Here is a 21,269-nt window from a genome sequence, read left to right as displayed (position 1 = left end):
AAAAATTGATGAACTATTTTGACACCCTCAGAAAGCACAGGAGCAGCTTGTCAGAAAAAGCCATTTAAATCTAAATTCCCAAAAAGTTACATTTGCTAAAGTATCTCGTGACTGGAATGCAATAGGGAGAGATACCAAAAACCAGAATAACACTGCATTTGTAAAACACGGACAAGGTTATTCACAAGTGCTAAAAATGACAGATTACCGCTAAGTCGCCTGCTGGTAATTCCTCCTTCCCCTCGAAACTATATTAGAAAGCTCTCTCTTTTAAAGTCATATTAATAACACAAACCCCCGCCCCAAAGCCCTTGTGCTGACCGAGCGGTGCTCAGATGCCCTATGAACAGAGATCAGACAGACATAAGAAGCGAACAAAATTTTTAAAGTTTCTCCCCTTTTAGAGTATGTTTGATTATCTTCCCAACCTAGGGGGACTGTTGGGATTAAGAATACACTTCAAATTGGAAGAAATATTTTAAGTCCGTGCACGCCGAGAGGGAACTACCTGAACATCCGTTTGCTACGGGTACAGAGGTTCGGGTACCGAGAACACAGCTACTAGTCCGTGGCACTGCTTGAAATGTTGGGATGACGTTGTGTTGCCATATGGATTTCCCCCCAAAGCAGGACCGCTTCCAAGCCTCCGACTGTAAGAAGCCGAGGTGGCAGCACTGAAGCACCTGCAGAGCATGAGTTTAAGTGCTTAGGGGCAAGGCGGTTTTAGGGAAGGGACGGCGAGCACCCCTCTAAGAGGAGAGGTAAAGGAGGTCCCTGCAGCGCACAGCAGGAAGGCAGGCAGGCCCTCTACCTTAGGTGGCAATTAGCAGCACTCTTAACGCTTTTCCCTTTCACCTGCATGCTGTATCAGTTTTCAAAATGAAGGCAGGCATGCAGAGAAGAAGAGATTGTTCTGCACGTTTTTATTAGACCGTCCCCCAAAACGGCAAATACATTAAACCTTGATTTGCTTAAAATAGCCACTCTCTGAATTTTTCCCGTAACCTTGCCTAAAAGGTAACACCTAAGGAGGTGTTGCAAGGAGTTGAAGTAAAACATGTCTGAAGCAGAGAAGCACAATTGCACACAGAGGGAAAAGGATGGATCCTGAAGAGAAAGCCCAGTTGAAATAAGCAGAGGGAAAGGGGGAAGTCAAGTAGAGAGCTAAGGATAATGGATGATGGATGATCATAGAACCATAGGGCTGGAAGGGACCTCTGGAGATCATCTAGTCCAACCCCCTGCCAGAGCAGGGTCACCCAGAGCAGGTGGCACAGGAACGCGTCCAGGCGGGTTTGGAATGTCTCCAGAGATGGAGACTCCACCACCTCTCCGGGCAGCCTGTGCCAGGGCTCTGCCATCCTCAGAGCAAAGAAGTTCCTCCTCATGTTTAGGTGGAACTTCCTATGCTCAAGTTTGTGCCCATTACCTCTTGTCCTGTCACTGGGCACCACCGAAAAGAGCCTGGCCCCATCCTCCTGACACCCACCCTTTAAGTATTTACAGGTGTTGATAAGGTCCCCCCTCAGCCGTCTTTTTTCCAGACTGAAGAGACCCAAATCCCTCAGCCTTTCTTCATAAGAGAGGTGTTCCAGTCCCCTCATCATCTTGGTAGCCCTTTGCTGTCCCCTCTCCAGCAGTTCCCTGTCCTTCTTGAACCGGGGAGCCCAGAACTGGACACAGTACTCCAGGTGCGGCCTCACCAGGGCAGAGTAGAGGGGGAGGGTGACCTCCCTCGACCTGCTGGCCACACTCCTCTTGATGCACCCCAGGATGCCACTGGCCTTCTTGGCCACAAGGGCACATTGCTGGCTTACGGTCATCCTGTTGTCCCCCAGGACTCCCAGGTCTCTTTCAGCTGAGCTGGTCTCCAGCAGGTCAGCACCCAACCTGGACTGGTGCATGGGGTTATTCCTCCCCAGGTGTAGCACCCTACACTTGCCCTTATGGAATTTCATAAGGTTCCTCTTTGCCCAGATCTCCAGCCTGTCCGGGTCTCTCTGTATGGCGGCACAGCCTTCCGGTGTGTCAGCCACCCCTCCCAGCTTTGTGTTAGTGGCAAGCTTGCTGAGGGTGCACTCTGTCCCCTCATCCAGGTCATTGATGAACATATTGAAGAGGACTGGACCCAGTACTGACCCCTGGGGAACACCGCTCGTCACTGACCTCCAATCAGTGATGATGAAACAAACAGCGTTGCATCGCAAAGGCACATTAAACAAAGAAATTGGCTTCGGGAGATCCCAAAGCTACAAGGATGACTGGAGAGGTGGAAAAGAAAGGTGCAAGCAAAATGGAAGGAAGAGAGACGTTGCCTCTATTTCAAAAACTCCATTTCTGTTCTGGACAGAGTTCAGAAAATCCTCACAAAGGAGCTTACAAGCAGCAGGCACTCCAGCAAGATACTGCTGGGAATACAGAAGAGACAGACAGAACGACGACTACGAAACAGTAGTTTGCGTGGGATGGAAGCAATTTAGAAAGAGCAAAAGTATTAAAAAAAAAAAGAAAAAAAAAAAAAAGAACAAAACTACCAAAATTGTTCCAGAACACACAGCTACTACAGCTGGCACTTCCTGGTTATTCCTTTCTTCCAGTCAATCCTCGCAGCTATTTTTCTTCAACACTTCCAATTTATCCTACTATGAGCGAGCAGAGGGGTAATGCAGGATTTCCTGTGAGACCCTGGCATTTGTATTTTTGTCGCTACAGAAAACACGCTGTCTGTTAACACTTATTTCCAAGCCCTCATAAAGCACATAATGGGGGCACAGGCAAATTTTCTACAGAAAGTGAGATACAGCGGACACTAAAAGAGGGAGAAAAATCATAGTAGCCACTGGAAGAAAGTCACAAGAAACTAAAATACGGGCATCTAAGCCTTAATAGACTATATTATGATTATTTTCTTTTAAACGGCAGCCTGGAAAGGAATCTAAAATGCGTTTCTAAATGCCATACAACTAAGGGTCCTCACGTGCAACATTATCAGGCAGAAATCCAGGCAAGTAGTACTTATTCCACAGCATACAAAAGCAAAGCTGCTCATTTATTGTACCTTTAGAAGACAATGCTCTACCTGGCTAATACATGTCCCAGTGAAGAGCACCAATGGCTGAGCAGTCTATAAGTTGTACACTGCTCCTCACTGTTGAGTAAGAATTTAACAGAAACATATAAAAGCTCACAAGTACTTTTTAAAAAAAAAAAAAAAAAACAAACCAAAAACCAAATAACTTCAGATCAATGTTAATACAAATAGGTAATTAATGTGGCTTCTCCGGTAGCAACGCTACTAAAAAATGCTTCACGTTATAAATTATCCATCTCTCATACAAACGGCTATAGTCAGTGTTTCTACATGAGCTGACTACATAACGGGTGTAGCTTCCCTTCCGTAATTAGCAACAGTATATTTTAAACAAATTAAGCGGCTTACAGATAAGCATAACGCACATTAGTATACTGCCGTCTTTACCGACAGATTATTTCATCTGAGTCATCCTTTTACTACTAAAAGGAGCCGAGCTAAAAACATAGCTGTTAACTTCTCTGCCTACAGCTGGGCTGCGTTCTGCAGGCGGGCCAGTCTGCATGTGCTGAAATTTAATCACCGAGGACATCTGTCAACTCATTTGGATCTGGGCTTTCCTTTTTTTTTTTTTTTTTTTCCTCCTCTTCCATATTTAAAGCTTGTTCTGCCCTTAACATCACTAAACTAAAAAAAGCCATCAGCACGGTCTCTTTCCTTGTCTATCAGCTGTCCTTTCCACTGAGAATTTCTGAAGTCTTTGTATTACGTTCCTTAATATTTCCTCTCATATGTAAGCACTCTATTCCAAAGATACTCTGGCAAGCCAGTATAATTGTACATTTATTAAACTTCTGTGTTAAAACGCACTTCTAAAGTCAGCAATATAACTAACCTGGTAGCTCACTTTTCAGATAACCTCAGACTACTGGGGAAAAACCACGGCGACACGTGTTGTCCAATAGGTTGGTCCAACCGATGCTAAAGCCCTGGTAGTAGGGCGAGACTTTCTATAAAAAAAAAAAAAAGACACTAAACAGCTGGGGGTTTGAAACTTGAAAAACACTGAAAACCTGCCTCTTTCACAGCATAACTACAGGGTAAGGACCTAACTTGCGCTGCATTCTGGGGTGCAAATTTAGACAGAAATAAGACAGCGTCACAAAAATCCACCGAAGTTTTAGGGAAAAAAACCCAGCAATAATCTAGAAGGACTATTTAAGTACCAGAAGTACCAGAACTGAGGAATCAGAATTATTTGAAGACTGGCTTTTCTGAGAAGAGGGATGAATAGTGTCAGTACCATTTTGGAATTGTGTTTTGGTACTTTTGTTCTTCAGCAAAACCAAGGAAGCTATGAAGCAAGGAGATGCTTATGTGCTTTGCAAATCCATGAAGCAAAAACTACTGCTACAGTAATCAACCAGTGGCAATAATAAAATACCTATCCTTTCCCAGTTCAGGTACTTGTAAAATTTGTGGATTGCGGTATTAGACTTTGGTTTAATTTAAAAAAGTATATTTATTGTCCGAATCAACAGGCATGCATCGTTGCAATCACTGTAATAGGGGTTTTTCAACGATCAGCCTCACTTAGCAGCATAAGGCACCTATTCCTACCCAGACTGCAACAGGCTATCCCATGGCATCTCCTAAAAAAAAACCCAAAAAACCCAAAACCAAACCACAAAAAAACCCAACACACCCCAAGAACGTTTCAGGATTTTCCGTAATCTAGATGAGGAATTGGAGCAACCGTAGGTGAACTACCTCCACGAAACCACGGCGTGGTAGCAAATGTCCAAATTCACTTTCCTTTACACTGGAAGGTCAGGGTGGGGAGGGGGTGAGCCTCAGTGAACTTCATTCATTAAAAACCACAGGGAAAAAAAAAAAATCCAGGCTCACTATCGCAGCATCAGAATACAGCGTCGGTCCACTGAATTGAGCGGTAGAGGAGGAGGATCATCAACCCGCAGACGGTCACTCGCCCCTTGACCTCAGGCCCCTTTGCAAGCTGGAAGTAATTACAACGCCAGACTGCGACTCGCTCTGCGACTGCCGTTTACGCAATGGCTTCTCCCACCTGAAAAGGTGATGCAATTGTTGCAGAGAACCGTTCACTTCTTCCTACAGGGATGTTTGTTGTTAGGCGCTTCCACATGGACAAATTAGATGCAGCTCATTACCTCACTATCTCCTTCCTCATCTGCTAAGCTAATTGCTACATCTTGAACTCAGAATGCCATGGGAGCTTTCTATAAAATATAACCCTACATTGCTCTTTTATATACCCCATGGGACAAGCCTGCAAAGTTAGGTCGCACTTGCCAGGAATAATATTGCATTTATTTCTAACCCTATTCAAAAATGTATTATTTTGTCTTTCTATCAACACTAAAACCTACACAATACAGCAGAAGTTTTGTATACTCATAGCTTTAAGGGAGGAGTGGAAAGAGACATATATTTCCGAAAGAAACATTTCTGATGCTAACTGAAACATTGAAAAATCACATTCCGGTCAAAGAGGTTTCCGACGGTACTATTTTAAAATTACGTATCCTCTTAAAAAGCTCTTCTAAAGTCACCACTGTGATTTCCTGGAGTTGCTCTACCTTTCTGTTGCTTTCCCCCATAAATTCTAAAGTTGCACTGGTCACAGGACACTGGTCAGAAGGAAAATTCCCCCATGAGAAACACCCCCTCTCCTAACTCCTGTTAATGTTGCTTAAGAGTGAGAAACCTATGCTTGTGCTTAGCACATAAAAACAACGTGTGCTAAAAAAAAAAAAAAAAGCCCTGCCCCAAAGTTTATTTTGGCATGCAATAACTCCAATCCTAGAAACTACAGGATGCTGGCAGGATTTTGCAGCGTTACGAAGAACAAGGATCCATGTTCCGGTGATCCTTGTGCCCCATGATATCACACCCTCTCTTATATGAAGTTTATCAGGTAACAGCACATACTCAAAATCACTGAGAAGTGGAAAAAAAAATAAAAAAATCACAAAATCAATACTGGTATTGTGTCCCACTCATTGTACATCACCCTGTTTCTTAGAGGAAGCTGTGAGACCCAGTGACAGCTTCACAACGCACACTTTACGCTTTGCTACCCTTTGCACGCGCCAGAGGAGGTACTTCTGCCTCATACAGCGCGTTCCTGCATTTGTAGTTACCCTCAGCATCCCCATTGTCCCACTAGTCTCAACACCCGTCAAGCACCTTGGCACTAATCATACTGGGAATACAGAAATAGGTGTAAGGACCGTGCTTCGTACCAACGCGTCGCATGAGAATCCAAGCTCCAAAGCACCATGAGTTGACACCTCAACCAGTCTCCTACTTAAGGAAAGCAAAACTGGAAGGACAGTAACGTAAGAAAAAAACTTGTGGTCGAGTGTGCCACCAAGAGGCAAAAAAAGCAAAACCGAGCGAGGCAAGGAAGAACAAAAGAGCGGCATCAGTGCGCAAGTTATCTGGGAAATCCTGGAATGATGCGCAATGTGGAGTCTGACACCACTACATAGTCTTCATCTCTTCATCATCTTCATCTTCTTTAACTCCTGGATTGTAACTCTGCCCAAGCACTGAAATCCAAGGTCCACAGCCGCAAGAAGCTTAGAAATCTGTGGAACCGTTAACACCACCAAAACGCAATAAACAGGGTAAAAACCAGCTCAGCAACAACCAATTCCACGTTTTAAAAATCTCCCAGTTTCTATAGAGAAAACGGTTCTCCAGGCAGCAGTCAGATTTCGAAAAATGGAGCACCCCTTAGCTTCAAAAAAAGGAACTGCCAACAGCTGAACACCTCTGGCATGACAAACCTGGCCGTTTCATGGAAATGTGTAGATGAAAACAGCTTAAGTGTCTTAAAATTACTGATATTTTCTGCCCCTAAGGCCCTGTGTCGGCAGTGGCTGCTATAAAGATTTGTCTTTGTTTATGCAAATATAAAAGTGATGATCTTTTTAAAAATCTGGTCTACATCGGGCTTTAAAGCTTCTTGAATTGTGTGTTTTATGTGAGCGGATTTGATGCTGTGTGGTTTTTAAAATTCAGGGGTCTCATCATCGCGGGTGTTACCACACAGTCTTTTTTTTTGTAGGGGAATGAATTTACTGCGTACACCAAGTAGTGTTAAACTGTCTGAAATCTGCATAGATTAATGAAATGAAAGAGTGACGAGAGTAACATATTGAGAGTGGCAAAAAGAGGAGTTCCACTTTTATTTTTCCCCATTTGTGCTTTACAAATGGCAGACGCTTGTGGGGTTTTTTTTCTAGGTTTCAGCAGCAGCCGGAACTCTTGGGTTTTTCCAGAAGAAAACCCTTTCCTTTCTATTCCTTCTCCCCCCTGGCCCCCATTACCTACTTAAAAGGAAGATTTTCCAAACGCTCCAACTTTTCAGGAGGAGAACTGAGATTCAGAGGGCGAGAGCCTGGTAACAATTAATTATTTCTCTCTTTCATCTCAGATAGGACCAAACCTGTGCAAGACTCTTCCTGTTGACTTACTAAGGGCACCAGACACAACTCTCGGAAGAAGCAGAAGTGACCACGACAGGATTTACGAAGGGGTCTGTGTGCCCTCTGCTGGAATCCACAGCACAGCTCTAGCCACCGCTTTCATTAGACTGTTTCTTTTAAGGAAGAAAACCCACTCCTGTAGCTATAAAAACATGGAAATGTTTTTAGATACCCTTTAGGGAAAATAAAGAATATTTCTTACAGTTTTTATGGGTGTTTAGCTGTTTCTGAGGCCCAACAATCCTCTTACATCTGGACAGATTAAGTCTTTTATTCATCTCCTACTGAATACTTCAATAAATTAGGCCAACCCAGGACACAGGAATGTAGGAACAATATTTATCCACAGGAAGAGAATGTTTTGGTAGCACCTCTTGGTTACAGTAAGATAACCTTCTGTCTCAGTTCTCTCTTCAGTCCACTTTGCACCAGTTACAAAGAGCTGGTATGACAGTTTTAAACATCCCCTGAAGGACTAATCTTGAAGGGGAAGAGTCTGGAGAGGACAACATTAATTCTAATTTTAGAGAATGTCCTTGCAATCAATGGCGCACGGCATTCCAAAGGGCATGTTGAGAGCAGCCGCTGCTTATAAACCGACATAAAGCTCTTCGCATCCCCTCCTTTGCCTAAGATCGCGTCTAGCATTTTACCTCACAATAGAAGGTAAAAACATCTGTAACATGAGCTGGGAGTAACGTGGAGAACAGACCAACTCCAGCGGCGGCTCTGGAAGCACCAACTTCACAGCATCACAGTTGGTACGGAACACAGTAGGGGCGCGGGGCACACGAGGCTTCTGCTTTGGCAGAACCAAAGTTTAAACACACTGGTCAAACACACAGTCCAGCTCAAGACTTGATATCAACTGAGCGTTCGAACGTTTTTCACGTGACCAGCTCGACGCAGCTACTAACCGTGCAACACGGATGGGCAGAAACTCATCGCAGGCCATCCCTCAGAAACGTCAGGAAAACAAGAAAGAAACAGCAACAAGTGTCTGTGATGCAGTTGTGACAGTAAGTCACAAGTAAGTAGTAGTTGTTTAAAAATTTCTAACTGGGAGGGCAATGAGAAAGTTAGGACTGCATAATCTAAAGAGAGGGGCAGACTAGGCTACACAGAATAATTTCACGGAACAATTGTTGCGAAACACTGCTTCAGGTCTTCAAATGCAAAAATACAGGTATTCCCATCAGCATACAGTAACACATTTATTTTTGTATCAAGTAAAGCTTGTACCTGGTCTTCGCTTGTTAAGCCAAGGTGCATCACAAAATAAAAATGAACCAGGAAATCAGAATTTGGCAGAACGTCTTGACGCCTAGTCATCATAGCGCAGATCAGCCTGTACGCCTGAAGTTTGCCTTCCTTATATTCATTTGGCAGGGTGGTTGCCTGGAAAGAGAAAAAAACCTTGTATTATTACTTTTTTTTTTTTTTCCCTAGTAGCCAGCTAACACAAAACGGCATCTTCAGCAGATTTTACAGAAAGCAAACCTGTTTCGTGTATCTATTAAAACAGATTTGGGTCCAAATAGCCTTTGGAAGATATTCATCTTCTTCGCCAGCAGTGATCGTAAAAATTAAAAATAAACTACACACACACAAGTTCAGTGCTGACAGAGAAGAAAATACTAATGTGTGAAAATTTTACAAATAGCTTACCTTGAACAACCACGATGCAAATATTCTGAGAGGAGGAATTAAGACAGGAGGAGAAGGAGTAGACTGATTGTCCACACTTATAGCAAGGTTGTCCCGTATCTGATGTTTTTAAAAGAAGTGAGTTAATAAAACTGATAGCTTACTTTATTAATGCTCTTTATTTCACATTATTTCTTTTTCATTTTATTTGATTTACTCGAAATGCACTACATCCTGCACTATATGGAGTTCCTACTTAAGCCAAAACTACCAGGAAAGCTTGTTCTACAGCGCTCCCCCCCAGCCTAGGCAAATATTACCATTTTAGATCATACCATGGGCTTTTACACCAAATACCAACGTTTGCACTATTCTATTCTACGCCTCTGCTATACCTTTGCTACTGTTTCCTCCCCCCATTTAAATTAACTAATCTAAATTCTCTTGTCATTGAACAGGAACACTCTCTAGTAGAAATGGAACAAGGTTATCTTTGTGACAGAATCCTCCAAATCTCATGCTTATATTCCAGATGCTAATACTAAATCAAATTTAATAATAATTTTTACAACAAAAGAAAAATCATTCTCATTAGATGTCAGCATCATACACAGTACCTTTGCAAGTTTATACCACAACTCGTAAAGATACCCAAAAACTTTTGCATGGATTTTAGGTGACTTTATGTTGTTTACATCTCCAAGAATTCCCAAGATCCTCCTCCATAACACAGCAGCAGAATCAGGGTGCCAACCAATAAGGCTTCCACCAGCAATTATACTGCAGTCATCAGCAAGGAATTCGCTACTGTCTGTAAAATTCAAAAAGTTCCATTTCCATGAATTAGAAACGTAGCGTACGGTATAAACTTGGTCAGTAAAATAGGAGCGTTACTCCTTCCGACCGTCTTCCGTCTCAAAACTATTCTCTCCCACCAAATCATCTCTCTTTTTCATTGCTCAAGCTAGCACACGATTCAAAGAAAAACAAATGGCAGAAAACGTAGAGTAAAGGGTTTCCACATAGAGATGACACAGCTATAGATCAATTTTATATCAGAGAGACTGCCCCCACTCAAGGCTTGCTTTTTTTTTTTTTTTTTTAGCAGGGAGGCAAATGCAGTTCAATGGAACATTCACGTACTCAGAGATTTATTCAATCAATAACTGTTTTTTACAGGTAATATTTCTATTGCTAAGAGTCCTTTCTTTTTTGAGATCTCACGGTATAAAATGACCTGGAAATGGAACTGAACAAAGAAACTACAGAGTGTGCACTACGAGCGATAAAGAATAGGCTCAGGCGTTATCATTTCAGACAGAAGCAGTTCCTGAGGCAGCAGTATGCAAACTGAGAAGGAAAGCAGGGGTTTGTGAAGACTCTCGGGATAATGGAATTCATATGCTTAAACAAGTAAAAGAAAATTTCCATATCGAAGTGCAAATATTAATGACAAGAGCTGGTCCGTTATCTTCTATCAGGCCAGGAAAGGCTGCGTAGCGGCATGTCTGCAGGCAGAACCAGACCTACGGTCCAGCGCGGCACCCTGCACTGCTCCGCAGCCAGCGTTCCGAGGAACGCTGCAGGAAACCCCTACACAGGCAGAGGCAAGTCACTTGTGTCCTCCCAGAACCCAAAGAAGGTTAGCAAAATAAAGGCCATTTTAGATAGTTTTATGTTTGCTTGATTTTTTAACAAAAAAAAAAAAAAAAGCTTTGGGGATATTTTTTTTTCTTTTTGCCTTTTTTTTTTTGGTTTTGTTTGCTGTACCATTATGAATTCCCGAAGCGTTAAGACAGATGTTATTTATTAGGCACGTTAGAATGATCTTCAGCAGATCTGTTGTCAGAGAAATCGCACCTATACTGTTCAGTGGTGGCATCACAGTATTTTTTTGCCTTACACCATAGAGGCTTGCACAACAAAACCAAGTTTTGCGACTTGGGTGAGAACCAGAAATGCAGTAAGGGCACACTGGCTCTGTTGGGCAATTATACATTTGTTGCCCCATTTTTTGGTTTTAGTCTATGCTACCTATCAGGTTATTTTATGTAATTCGCTCTCTTTGTACACCCAAAGGAGCAATGCCTTGCATCACAGACATAAAGAAAGCAAAGAATTTATCATAGGTACCAATCCTTACCATTTCCTGTATGACATGCTACCTTTTGTACAATGGCAGTCTGAACGGTTGAAGGAGGGGTACTCGTTCATTAAATTATAGATATTTCAAAGAAAAAGTGAGTATGAAAAAAATATCCTTGAAACTAGGTATCTGCTAGCAAAACCACCCTGTGAGATAGTTTCATATGTTACCGCATTAAGTTATTGAAGTAACATCTCTAACTCATGCTATTAGATGGGAAAGCACGTTCACAAATTGCAAAAATCAAAATATTTCAATAAATAATCATGAGCATTGTACATGTTAAAGATACTATAAGTAAAATGAAAAGGTAAAGGACTTTTACTTCCAAATTAACTCTTCTGAGAATGCCACTTAGCACATCCTACTGGAGTGTAGGACATTGTGTACTTTGAACTATAAATAAGGAACGTTAACAGGATCAAGATGAGAGAAGTTATTGTGAATTAACCACTTATTTCCTATAGTAAGGAATTTCTTTAGACCATTCTGCTATGAAATAAACCCTATTAACTCAAAATATAAATTAATTATTTTACTTGAACACTGGGGCAGGCTAAGAGAGCACAAGTGATCAGCTACCACACCTCAGCTGGTCAGTGGTAATTTGACACAGTAAGCAACCCAATTATTTTCAACAGCGTGATTATTCTCTGGATCACAAGCCATTGGCAACAGTGCCAGCTTCAGTCCGATTATCCAAATCCCTTAAACTCACTTTTTGAGTGAACATTATGAAACTTGGCGATATATGCCAAACAAAACCTACTTTTTATAAGCAAACTGACCTGTATAAACTCCTTAAATAGTAAATACGTTTTCTGGACTATGGTACCTGTTAAATTTGCAGTATCTGAAGGACTAAGCTGAAGCCAGCGAGGTGCATCGGGATCTGCACAAACATCTGCCGATGCATTAACTTCATGGTCTTCTTCAGAAGGTTGCCAGGGGATGAGTGCGATCTCTACTTCATTATTATAGCCAATCGATGTGTCACTGCTAACGCTTTCACCTAAAGCGAGAAGGGGATTAATAAAGGTCACAGAGCCTGTTCTTTAAAGGCTACATTAGCAAAGAATGATGAGAAAAGCATCTAATATATCTGTAACAAGACCAAATTACGACACCGAGTTCAATTGCTACACTTAAGAAAAATACTGTGTTTTTGGGACTCACTTTTTTCTCTCTCTCTATAATTTCCATGTGATTGCTGCAAATCTGCTTTCAGATCTAATTCAGCTGTACTACTGCTTCTTCGTACCAGTACCTTCAGAGAAAAAAAAAAATAAAAATCGCAGCTTATTACAGTTTGGGAACTGCATCGTATGTTAGCAAATTTGAGATACACACGCTGTTATAAGAAATTAATTACAAGTCAGTCACAAGATATTTCCATGAATATTTAAAATGTCCAAATATCTTTAAATATCTTAAGGAAACCGTCATGCTTTCAACCCCAGTCGTTATCCTCCCTTTCTTAAACTCAGTTTTCATACCAACAAGCGGGACTTTTTACTTACGTTTTTACACAGATCTGAAATCATTCAATGCTTTCAGAAGTATCGATAAATCTTTCGGGAAAAAAATTAGTGGTCATCTCTTAGGTTGGAGCATTACTCCGTTGCAAAACAACCCACGCGAGGACACCTGACCTTTTGTTTACTACCACCTTCTTCGCCAAATGGATTTATAGCCTACTTGCTGAAAACCCTTCAGACAATTTTCCGTTTCTAGATGATCCTGCCCTGTCCCTAAGTGTTTTTATTTATATCTGCCAGCTCACCTTCAAAATTCACATTTCTTGCAACTTCATGTCATCTATAACAGCAACACTTAATTACTGCCAGAAAGAGAATATCGTGTTTTCCATTGCCAATATGGAACAAAGAGCCCCAAGGCCTTACCCCAGGAGCATACTAGATCTAACTGCTGAAGGAATCGCTACTCTAAAATTCCTCAATCCAGTTAACATTTCTGAAATTCCATGTTGATATTTGCTATTTTTAAATAAATTTCTTGAAGGCATTTCCGATCCACTGGCCATTTAATCCATTCTGAACTACTTAATCCATTCGTTCTTTCTGCATATATCTGAGAAAGCAAATTATTGCCAAAGAGACAATTGCCTTGTAGAAATTATTATTATTTTATCTAACAGCGGAGCTTTTTTCTTTTTCTTTTTTTTTTTTTTTTAAATCCGGAGAGAATTGACAATTATTCCCAAGAAATACATGTTTGGTTGTGCTGCCTGATAGATGGCAGAGTGGTCTTTCTTTCTTCCCTGGCAAATCTGGCTCTCAGTGATCAGCGATGATGTTTCAGTGGGTTGTGATACGAAGTCAAACTGGTTCACACGGTACATTCACAAGTTATGCAGTGAATATACGGTCAAACCCCAGGTTCCACTCACAAAAAGGGTGAAAGTACAATACTGGTAACAGCCCAGCAGCGTGTGCTTGTGAATATCTTATAACACATGGCATTAAAATAGAATGGGAAGCCAGGTTAATTTTTAATTCCCCCAACTACTGAACTTACTTCTCTCCCGCTCCTCTGCCGCGCAAAGCACACTAGACTTTCCTTCCTTTTTGAGACACTTTGTTATTCCTGACGGGATTACTGAAAGCACTCTGCAGAAAATGTCTCATCTCTCCTTTCCAGAGCTAAATGTTAATGGTACTTTAAGCCTAGACATAGAGGAGAGCCAAGGTCCAGAGATGAGATTCAGCTTCAAGTCCTCCATGCTGTGTTGCATTATACTTCCACAAAGCTGATCAGCCTCAGCCCTTTTTATTTTAATACCGTTGATTCAAAAGTTGCATTAAAAATTTACAAAGCTTGCCTGTCCTAATGCTAACTTACACAAAACATCTGCAATACATAGCCGGGGATACAAACCGTGCTGAAGGCAGGCATTTTCCCCAGCACTTTCAACCATCAAACATTTACTCCAGTGTACTGTAGCTCTAATAGCCATGAATTACTTATCTTTAAAAAGTTATTAACTTCTTGTTTATATTTAATATAAAAAAAAGCATAAAAGTCTTGTATCAGACTAGCGTAAAACCAATTTTACGTAGAACCGCATGAGCAACTGACAAGATCAGGAGACAGAAAATGATCACACTAAACAGCGTAATGAACAGCTACAGCTCAATTCCACATTCCATACTAGAAATACGATTAACGATTTTTCACACTTTGAGTTCCTACAGTTCCCAAATACTAAAAGGCGGCTTCTTAGAAATAAAACACTATTAGGATCTTATAAATAATCACTTTCTATTTCGCCTTACTTGCTCAGCTTCGTGTTCCTTCTTTGTACATCCCTTATTTTCCTGAACTGATTTGGAGTCTGAAGACGATAAATTATGCGAACTCCCAGCCTTTTTACCTAGAAATTTTAGAAAGTAAACAAGAAATATAGACATTTCTGGGACCAAAGTACAAATTATATGAAAATTTCAGTTACGTTTACATGTATACTTCTTATCTTTATAGCTAAGTGAAGTAATACAACATACTAAAATGGAATACGTGATGTTTTGAAAAATCTGGCATGAGCATAATGTATTGACACGATAGGAACAGAAATAGAACGCTTAGCTATAATACACAAAATTTAAATGCAAGCCAGATTTAAAAAAGTTTAAGTTGTGCATACAAAATGCACGCATTCAAAGGTTTTATTTTTAACTGCCCTGCTTTATAAAAGGTCATGTCCTGCAGAAGTGGCCTGTAACTTCTTAAAAACAGATCTTTCCACAAGATATCAACAACATATTTACTGAGAAAATGAGATAAAAACCAATTTAGAACAGAGCTGGAAACCAAAGTAGCGTTTATGAGGCTGAACAAGTCTCAACCCTTATTCTTCAGAAGTACAGTATCGCTATAGTTTATCAAAATTACCTTGAAAAACATCAGATGGAAACTGATCTGTAATATCTGAAGTGCTGCTACTTCGAGTTAGCTGCTGCTCTTGGTCTACAAATAGGCCCGTAGCTTCTGTTCCTGTTGAATTTTCCAGCTGTTGAGATTCTTCAACTTCTGCCGATTTAATTAAAACACAAAATATTTGCAAGATCTCAGAATTATATACACATGTGAAATCCTTACCTAAGAAACCTATACGAAAAAGTGACCCATTCAAACATCTAAAATTCCCAAGTTACAAAGCTAGAATGTAACTCCTAGTTGTAGAAGTTATAATTTAAGTTTTATAAAATATTCTTGGAGCAATTGTAAAGCTTAGAGAGAGAGGTACGAGCAGCGTAAGTGGTAAAAAGTGTGGAATCATAGAATCATAGCACGTGTTGGGTTGGAAGGGACCTTTAAAGGTCATCTAGTCCAAAAGAAAAAGGACAGAAATTCCTCTGGGGGTTTGGAGCGCACAAGGAAGGGTGGGAGGATGTCACATGAACACAGCTCTGTTTTTCGGTGCTAGAGACTCAAACCAGAGCCTGCTCGTTCTGGAAACAGAAAGACTAGAGGAGAGGCAGCAAACCTACAGAGTGCAGAAAAGATGACCGTGCTTACTGACTTTTCCTCCATAAAGAGGAGAAAGGCAGAATAAAAAAGGCGACAATTCAGAGTAAAAAAAAAAGATCCGAGCTACACATGATTCAGGCTTAGTTTGTGAGGACAAACCGAATCACACGGTTGTTGGTTTTTTTGCTGTAAATGAGAAATAAAAAGAGAAGAGAGAGGGGCATGAAAATTCAAGTGAGGAAGTAAATGGACATACTGGGGAAGGAGCAACAGGAACTCGAGATTAGCTGGCAACACAATGCTTTTAGAAATGCATTTCTCTTGGCATTAAGGGGGGGAAACAGACAGTAAACACTTGGGATCAAGTATGTTCAGTAGCGGCGCTTTCAGTTATGGCCACGACACTGGTTAATGCCACCTGCCGTACTGAAGCTAACCGCTAACCCTTCCCCCGGAAAGCAAAGAGGAGCCCACACACCCCAACAAAACCCCCAGCAGACTGCTCAAGGTGTTCAATCCGCACAGCCAACGCTATTCTCTCATCATACACATGTAGAAAAACTAACTGTTCTGGTATTGACTGACCTCAGACTATCACTGTTGACTTTAAACACTTTACAGAAATCAGTAACATCAAATAATAAATTCACCATCTAGAACAACTTCAGTGTTACGACTGAAGATAACCTGAAATGAAAAAACACTGAAGATATTTCACAGCATAGGAAATCCCAAAGAGCCACAACGCACCGCATATAAAACTCTTCTTTTCTTGCGACAGCAGCTAACAACTGTGGTTAGGGCTCAAGAGTCAGAAATCCCTCCCAGGAAGTGAAACGTGGGAGGTGACAGAAAGTCATATTTTCAGAGACTTATTAGCTGGAAACAGAAACAAAACAAAGTCCGCTAACACGATAGCGAAATCTCACTGCTTCCACCGATACATCTTGGCTAGGCGACAGGACGAATGCCCGCCAAAGAAGTAGCTCTGTATGCTCGGACCATTACATCTGCTTTTCACATCTGTGTCTGGGTACCAGTACAGAATTCCGTTCAAAAGCTGTATGCTTAGGGTTTGTTTGAGCTTTATTTATGGCAACAGCAAGTTCCACAGGATGAGAATGTATCGAAAGCAGGAAAAAAGTTTACTACACTTTTGAGCAAAAATACACCCACTGCAGTCTAAACAGCCACTAAAATGCCTAAATCTGAATGGCTGCCTTTAGCTTTTGTATTCCTAATCCTTAGTACATTTGGTCTGCACTACATTAAAACTTTAACAACCGCTTGGAACCCTTTAATAGATCAAGTAACTGAAAGGGTAAAACATGAATAAAAGCATTTCTTTATTAAGAATTTAAAATAAATTAGTTACTAGGAAATAGAAATCTAATTGCAATTCATGGTAATCTTTAGTAGTAAAATGAACAAAAACTGCACTGCCTGCAGTACTACAAAGATTTTGAGAGAAATCAAACACTATCTGAGAACTAAGAGGCACAGCCAAATCTTTTAGATTTCCTTCTGGAATCAATAATTACAGGACGAATTCTTCAGAAAAAAAAAATACCACATTTGTAAGCACCGATTTGTAACCGAGCGTAACGCGCGTTCAGTGAGATATTCCTCTTAAATCAAGTAGCTCAACCAGCTTCATTTCTTTGACTGCGTGTTTTGCTTGCCCTAGCTCTTGTATTGCTCTTCAGGAATTCAACTAGGTTCTACAGTAGTTTCTTGAAAAGGTATCGCTCTCCGCCTTTTCCATGAAAAGGTTACTTATTTTGACAGCAGAATAACAAAAAAGCACCAGAAGGAGCCACTTTTTGTCACCCTTTGTAACTTTGAAAAAGGACAAGATCTGCTCCCATTAAACTTGCTTGTCTCTTAATGGCTACCAATATTACTTAACACCATGTTTTGAACGGATCCGAGGCATAGGACACAGAACTAGCACAAAACATCTCATTCCACGCTACTAAAGAACAATCATCTGGACAGAAAGGGAGTAGACAGACAGCAGTTTAAAAATATAAAGAACATTTATATAAAAGATGACTTTAAAGTACAGTACCTGACAGTCTGTGAGAGCAAGAAGTGTAAGAGATACCAGGTAAGAGAGAGCTCACAGTGTGAAGCAGAAGAGGTACACTTTTAGTAGCTGGCAAAGCCTCATAAAGATGAACACAGTTGCTGATAGACTGGCTTCGCTTAGCTTCCAGGAAAAAATAAAGCAATAATTATGTCAGAAAAAAATAATGAAACATTTGGGGTTTTGAATGTCATGACACAATGAAACACAAAGCTTGCGGGAGAAAAAAAAATAAATATAGTTTTACAACATGAAGCCCAGAAATATTTCCTTAAGTTGTAAGTTAATAATGTGCAGCTGTAACTCACACATCGGAAGCGCAATAATCAGTGATTTCTGAATCACAGCAGTTCCACAATGTGGGATATTTCATTTTCTCAGTGTATGATTCCTATCTCCAGGCTAATCCAACTTACCCTTTTTCCTTTTCATTGAAGGATCTGCAGCAGTATATACAGCTCAACAATAAAGAATGGAAAACTTATTCAAGTTTCCCTCTACTAGCAATGCTCCCCTGCAAAAACATGGGGAGCATTCCCTCTTACATTCGTTCATCTCTGCTGAATGCAATCCATTCTGATCTGAGAAGTGGGATAATGTGCTTCTCAAAAATCGGCCTAAAGATACAGGCGCCTCTGGTTTTGCTTTTAAAACCAGGCATCCCAGCTCCAGACTGGAGCTGAGAATGCCCTGAGAACCCTGGTCTGATGGGCACCTGGCCCCGCTTGGAGGGTAGACTAAGCAGGAGGTTAGACTTGATGAACGTCCTTACACCCTGAATTATCCTGTGGACTCTGCTTTTGGGGCACCGAGCCCCGCTTTCCACATTTCTGAACAGGACGATGAAAGGGACCCAAGTTATGCGGAAGTTTTTGGAGTTCTTAAGTCACCACAAGGGAATGCCTGTCTTACTGAATTTCCCTTCAAAACAGCAACACTTAAATGGGTTCACTGTTTCTTAGAAAAAGAAAGGCCATCAGAAAAACACTTTCCAAGGTGGCTAACACTCTGGAGGCTGACTAACATTATTAAAAAAACTTGGTATTTTATGGATTAATATCCAATTGTCATAAGCTTAGAGTCTCCTTGATGGAAAAACAGAAATTGATCATCAATTGTCTTACATGAAGTAACGCTGAATTGCGTTAAGTCTCTAACGGAAATTTATAAGGGAAAAAACACCTTATTCACCGTCCACTTTCTCGTCTTGTACATTGCAATGTCAATGCTGACACTTAGAAGACGGGGGGAGGAAAGAGGAAGCAGAAATACTCCAGCAGGGCAGCCGGCAAAAGATTTTCTGCTACTGAAGAAATACTCTGTTCTTACTCTTCTAACTCCAGATACAAGCAGCAGATCAAAAGCAAGTCTCACCTGGAGGCAGAAGGTGCTCTGGTTATTTGGATGGGGGCTTGGGTTGGGGTTTTTTTTTGTTGCTTTTAAACGGGGCGGGGGGGGGGGCGGAGAATATTAGGGATTTTTAAAAAGCCTCCAGTGGGAGACACTTTTCCCAAAAATGTCCGCTCTGCTAAAGAAAGTCCTCCCATCAACAGCCCTGGCTTAGGAACTGCCAACATTCACCTTAGGGACTGCTACCTTTCCTTCTGAAGGATGACCCCTCCGGAGGCTTAGTAGCTGAGTTTTGTGTTTCTGAATAGCCTTACATTGTAAAATGTGTATCCATTTTCTAATATTTGAAATTATTATTTGTTATAACCGCACGTGCAAATGTAAAACTTTTTTGCACCTGCTGATTTGGGAGACAATTGATCATCACAAATTCCATGAAAATAATTCTCTTTTTACATGACCATGAGACACAAGATGAAACTAAGGGCTTTTTACACATGAAGTTCATCCTCCCACCTGACAAGCTACTTGCTCCCTACCCAATAAGCTTTTCTTACTAAAGGTAGAAGTTCCTTTAATTTGAAAGCACACAACCAAGAGAAGTCCTTGCTGGTCAGTACTTCCAGATTCTCTCTACTGCTCTGTGAGAAGTCTAGGGCACAAGTGCTGCAGCAGAAGGAAGAAAGAATTCTCCCCTGCAGCACAAATAGGAACTCCCCGGATTCAAAAATAAAACAGACACAAGAGTGAATTGACTCCATCGCCAAAATGTTTTGTGATTTAAGCTGAAGACTGTGGCTTAGTAATGAAGCCTGTAGCCACAAAAACATACCTTCAAATTCTCCTGGTAAGAAACACTAATGTGTTACGAATTAAGCAGGAAGCCATGCAGCAAAATACCTCCCTATTCAAAAGCAGGAGACTTTCTAGGGAGAGTTTTAATCTATAGCCCATTGAATCGGAACACAGAAACATGCCACCATGAAATAAAGAGGCCAAATTCAGGCTGATGAAATGCTTGAAAAATCAGGTATCTGTTCAATGCCTCGGGTCTCAGACATTGTCCCATCGTTCCTCACCCCCTGTTCTCCCCTCTCGCGTTTCCTCTTCCCAGAAGTAAACGTGAGAGAAAAAAGGAAAAGGAGATGCTATACATATCCCATCATGCTAATAAAAAGGCAAATAAAGCGAATAAGAAAGGATGAAACTGCTTATTAAATATCTGGGTTACCTTGTGCTCACTGTAAATAGCCAACTGTATGACAGTTCAGAAGCAATATACATTATCTGACTGATGTTAGCAAATGCTTTCTTGTGAACTGATAAAAATAGGAATGTACTTTACTTCTTTACAAAAGACATAACTCACACATGACTAACTTGCAATTAAATGTGATGTATTTAAAAGCGTATATTTAGAATTTTCCAAAGTACTTTGATTCTCTATTCATGGCGGTAGTGGTCAAGACATCCAGACGCAGGTACGCAACGCCTCTGTTCAGGCAATTAATTATTAAGTTGCACAACTTTTGGAAGCAGCCACGATACAAAGGCGGATTTAAAACTTGAGAGTTACTGAGTGTTTGGGAACACAAGCATTAAGTTATGGTCTAACCTGTTGCTCTTTGACGAACAATATTTCTTGCTTTCTCAACTCCCGGGGCTCCAGAAGTCGTAGCACTTCTGAATCTCATTGGCTCCACAATTTCAGGATGACTTTTCCAGCTTAATGAAAAAGATCTTCCCACTACCGCTGTCTTCTGAGGCTCTAAAATGCCACCTTCGAGATAAAGAAAACAAAATTCTATAGCATCGCATGCTTTGGCATGTATATTTCCTCAAGTATGAATGAACTTATAAGCACTGAGACATGAAGAATATTAACCTTTTAAACAGCATAGATGAATTTTTACTATTATCAAAAAACAATCACTACTTGAACTACGTGCATCAATTCCAAGGTGTCACACAAATGTAGCT

At 40.8% G+C, this 21,269-nt stretch overlaps 1 protein-coding gene across 2 annotated transcripts in view; it reads right to left on the bottom strand.

The window, feature by feature from the left end:
- Positions 1-21,269, bottom strand: part of RALGAPA2 (Ral GTPase activating protein catalytic subunit alpha 2) — a 139,000-nt gene that overhangs the window by 80,009 nt on the left and 37,722 nt on the right. For both annotated transcript variants that reach the window (XR_010070149.1, XM_063327950.1), the window contains exons 16-24: positions 20,905-21,069; positions 17,922-18,062; positions 15,272-15,409; positions 14,656-14,753; positions 12,536-12,626; positions 12,195-12,371; positions 9,831-10,024; positions 9,235-9,333; positions 8,809-8,964 (exon numbers count right to left, since the gene is read on the bottom strand). Coding sequence is in view for 1 of the 2 variants with exons in the window: in XM_063327950.1 (XP_063184020.1) it covers positions 8,809-8,964; positions 9,235-9,333; positions 9,831-10,024; positions 12,195-12,371; positions 12,536-12,626; positions 14,656-14,753; positions 15,272-15,409; positions 17,922-18,062; positions 20,905-21,069 (1,259 nt within the window). In the remaining variant the exon portion in view is untranslated. The remainder of the gene's footprint in view (positions 1-8,808; positions 8,965-9,234; positions 9,334-9,830; positions 10,025-12,194; positions 12,372-12,535; positions 12,627-14,655; positions 14,754-15,271; positions 15,410-17,921; positions 18,063-20,904; positions 21,070-21,269) is intronic.

The sequence above is a fragment of the Chroicocephalus ridibundus genome, chromosome 3 (genome assembly GCF_963924245.1).
Source record: "Chroicocephalus ridibundus chromosome 3, bChrRid1.1, whole genome shotgun sequence".
Lineage (NCBI taxonomy): Eukaryota > Metazoa > Chordata > Aves > Charadriiformes > Laridae > Chroicocephalus > Chroicocephalus ridibundus.
Note: the sequence above shows the minus strand (reverse complement) of the source record. Positions and strands in the feature narration are given on the sequence as shown.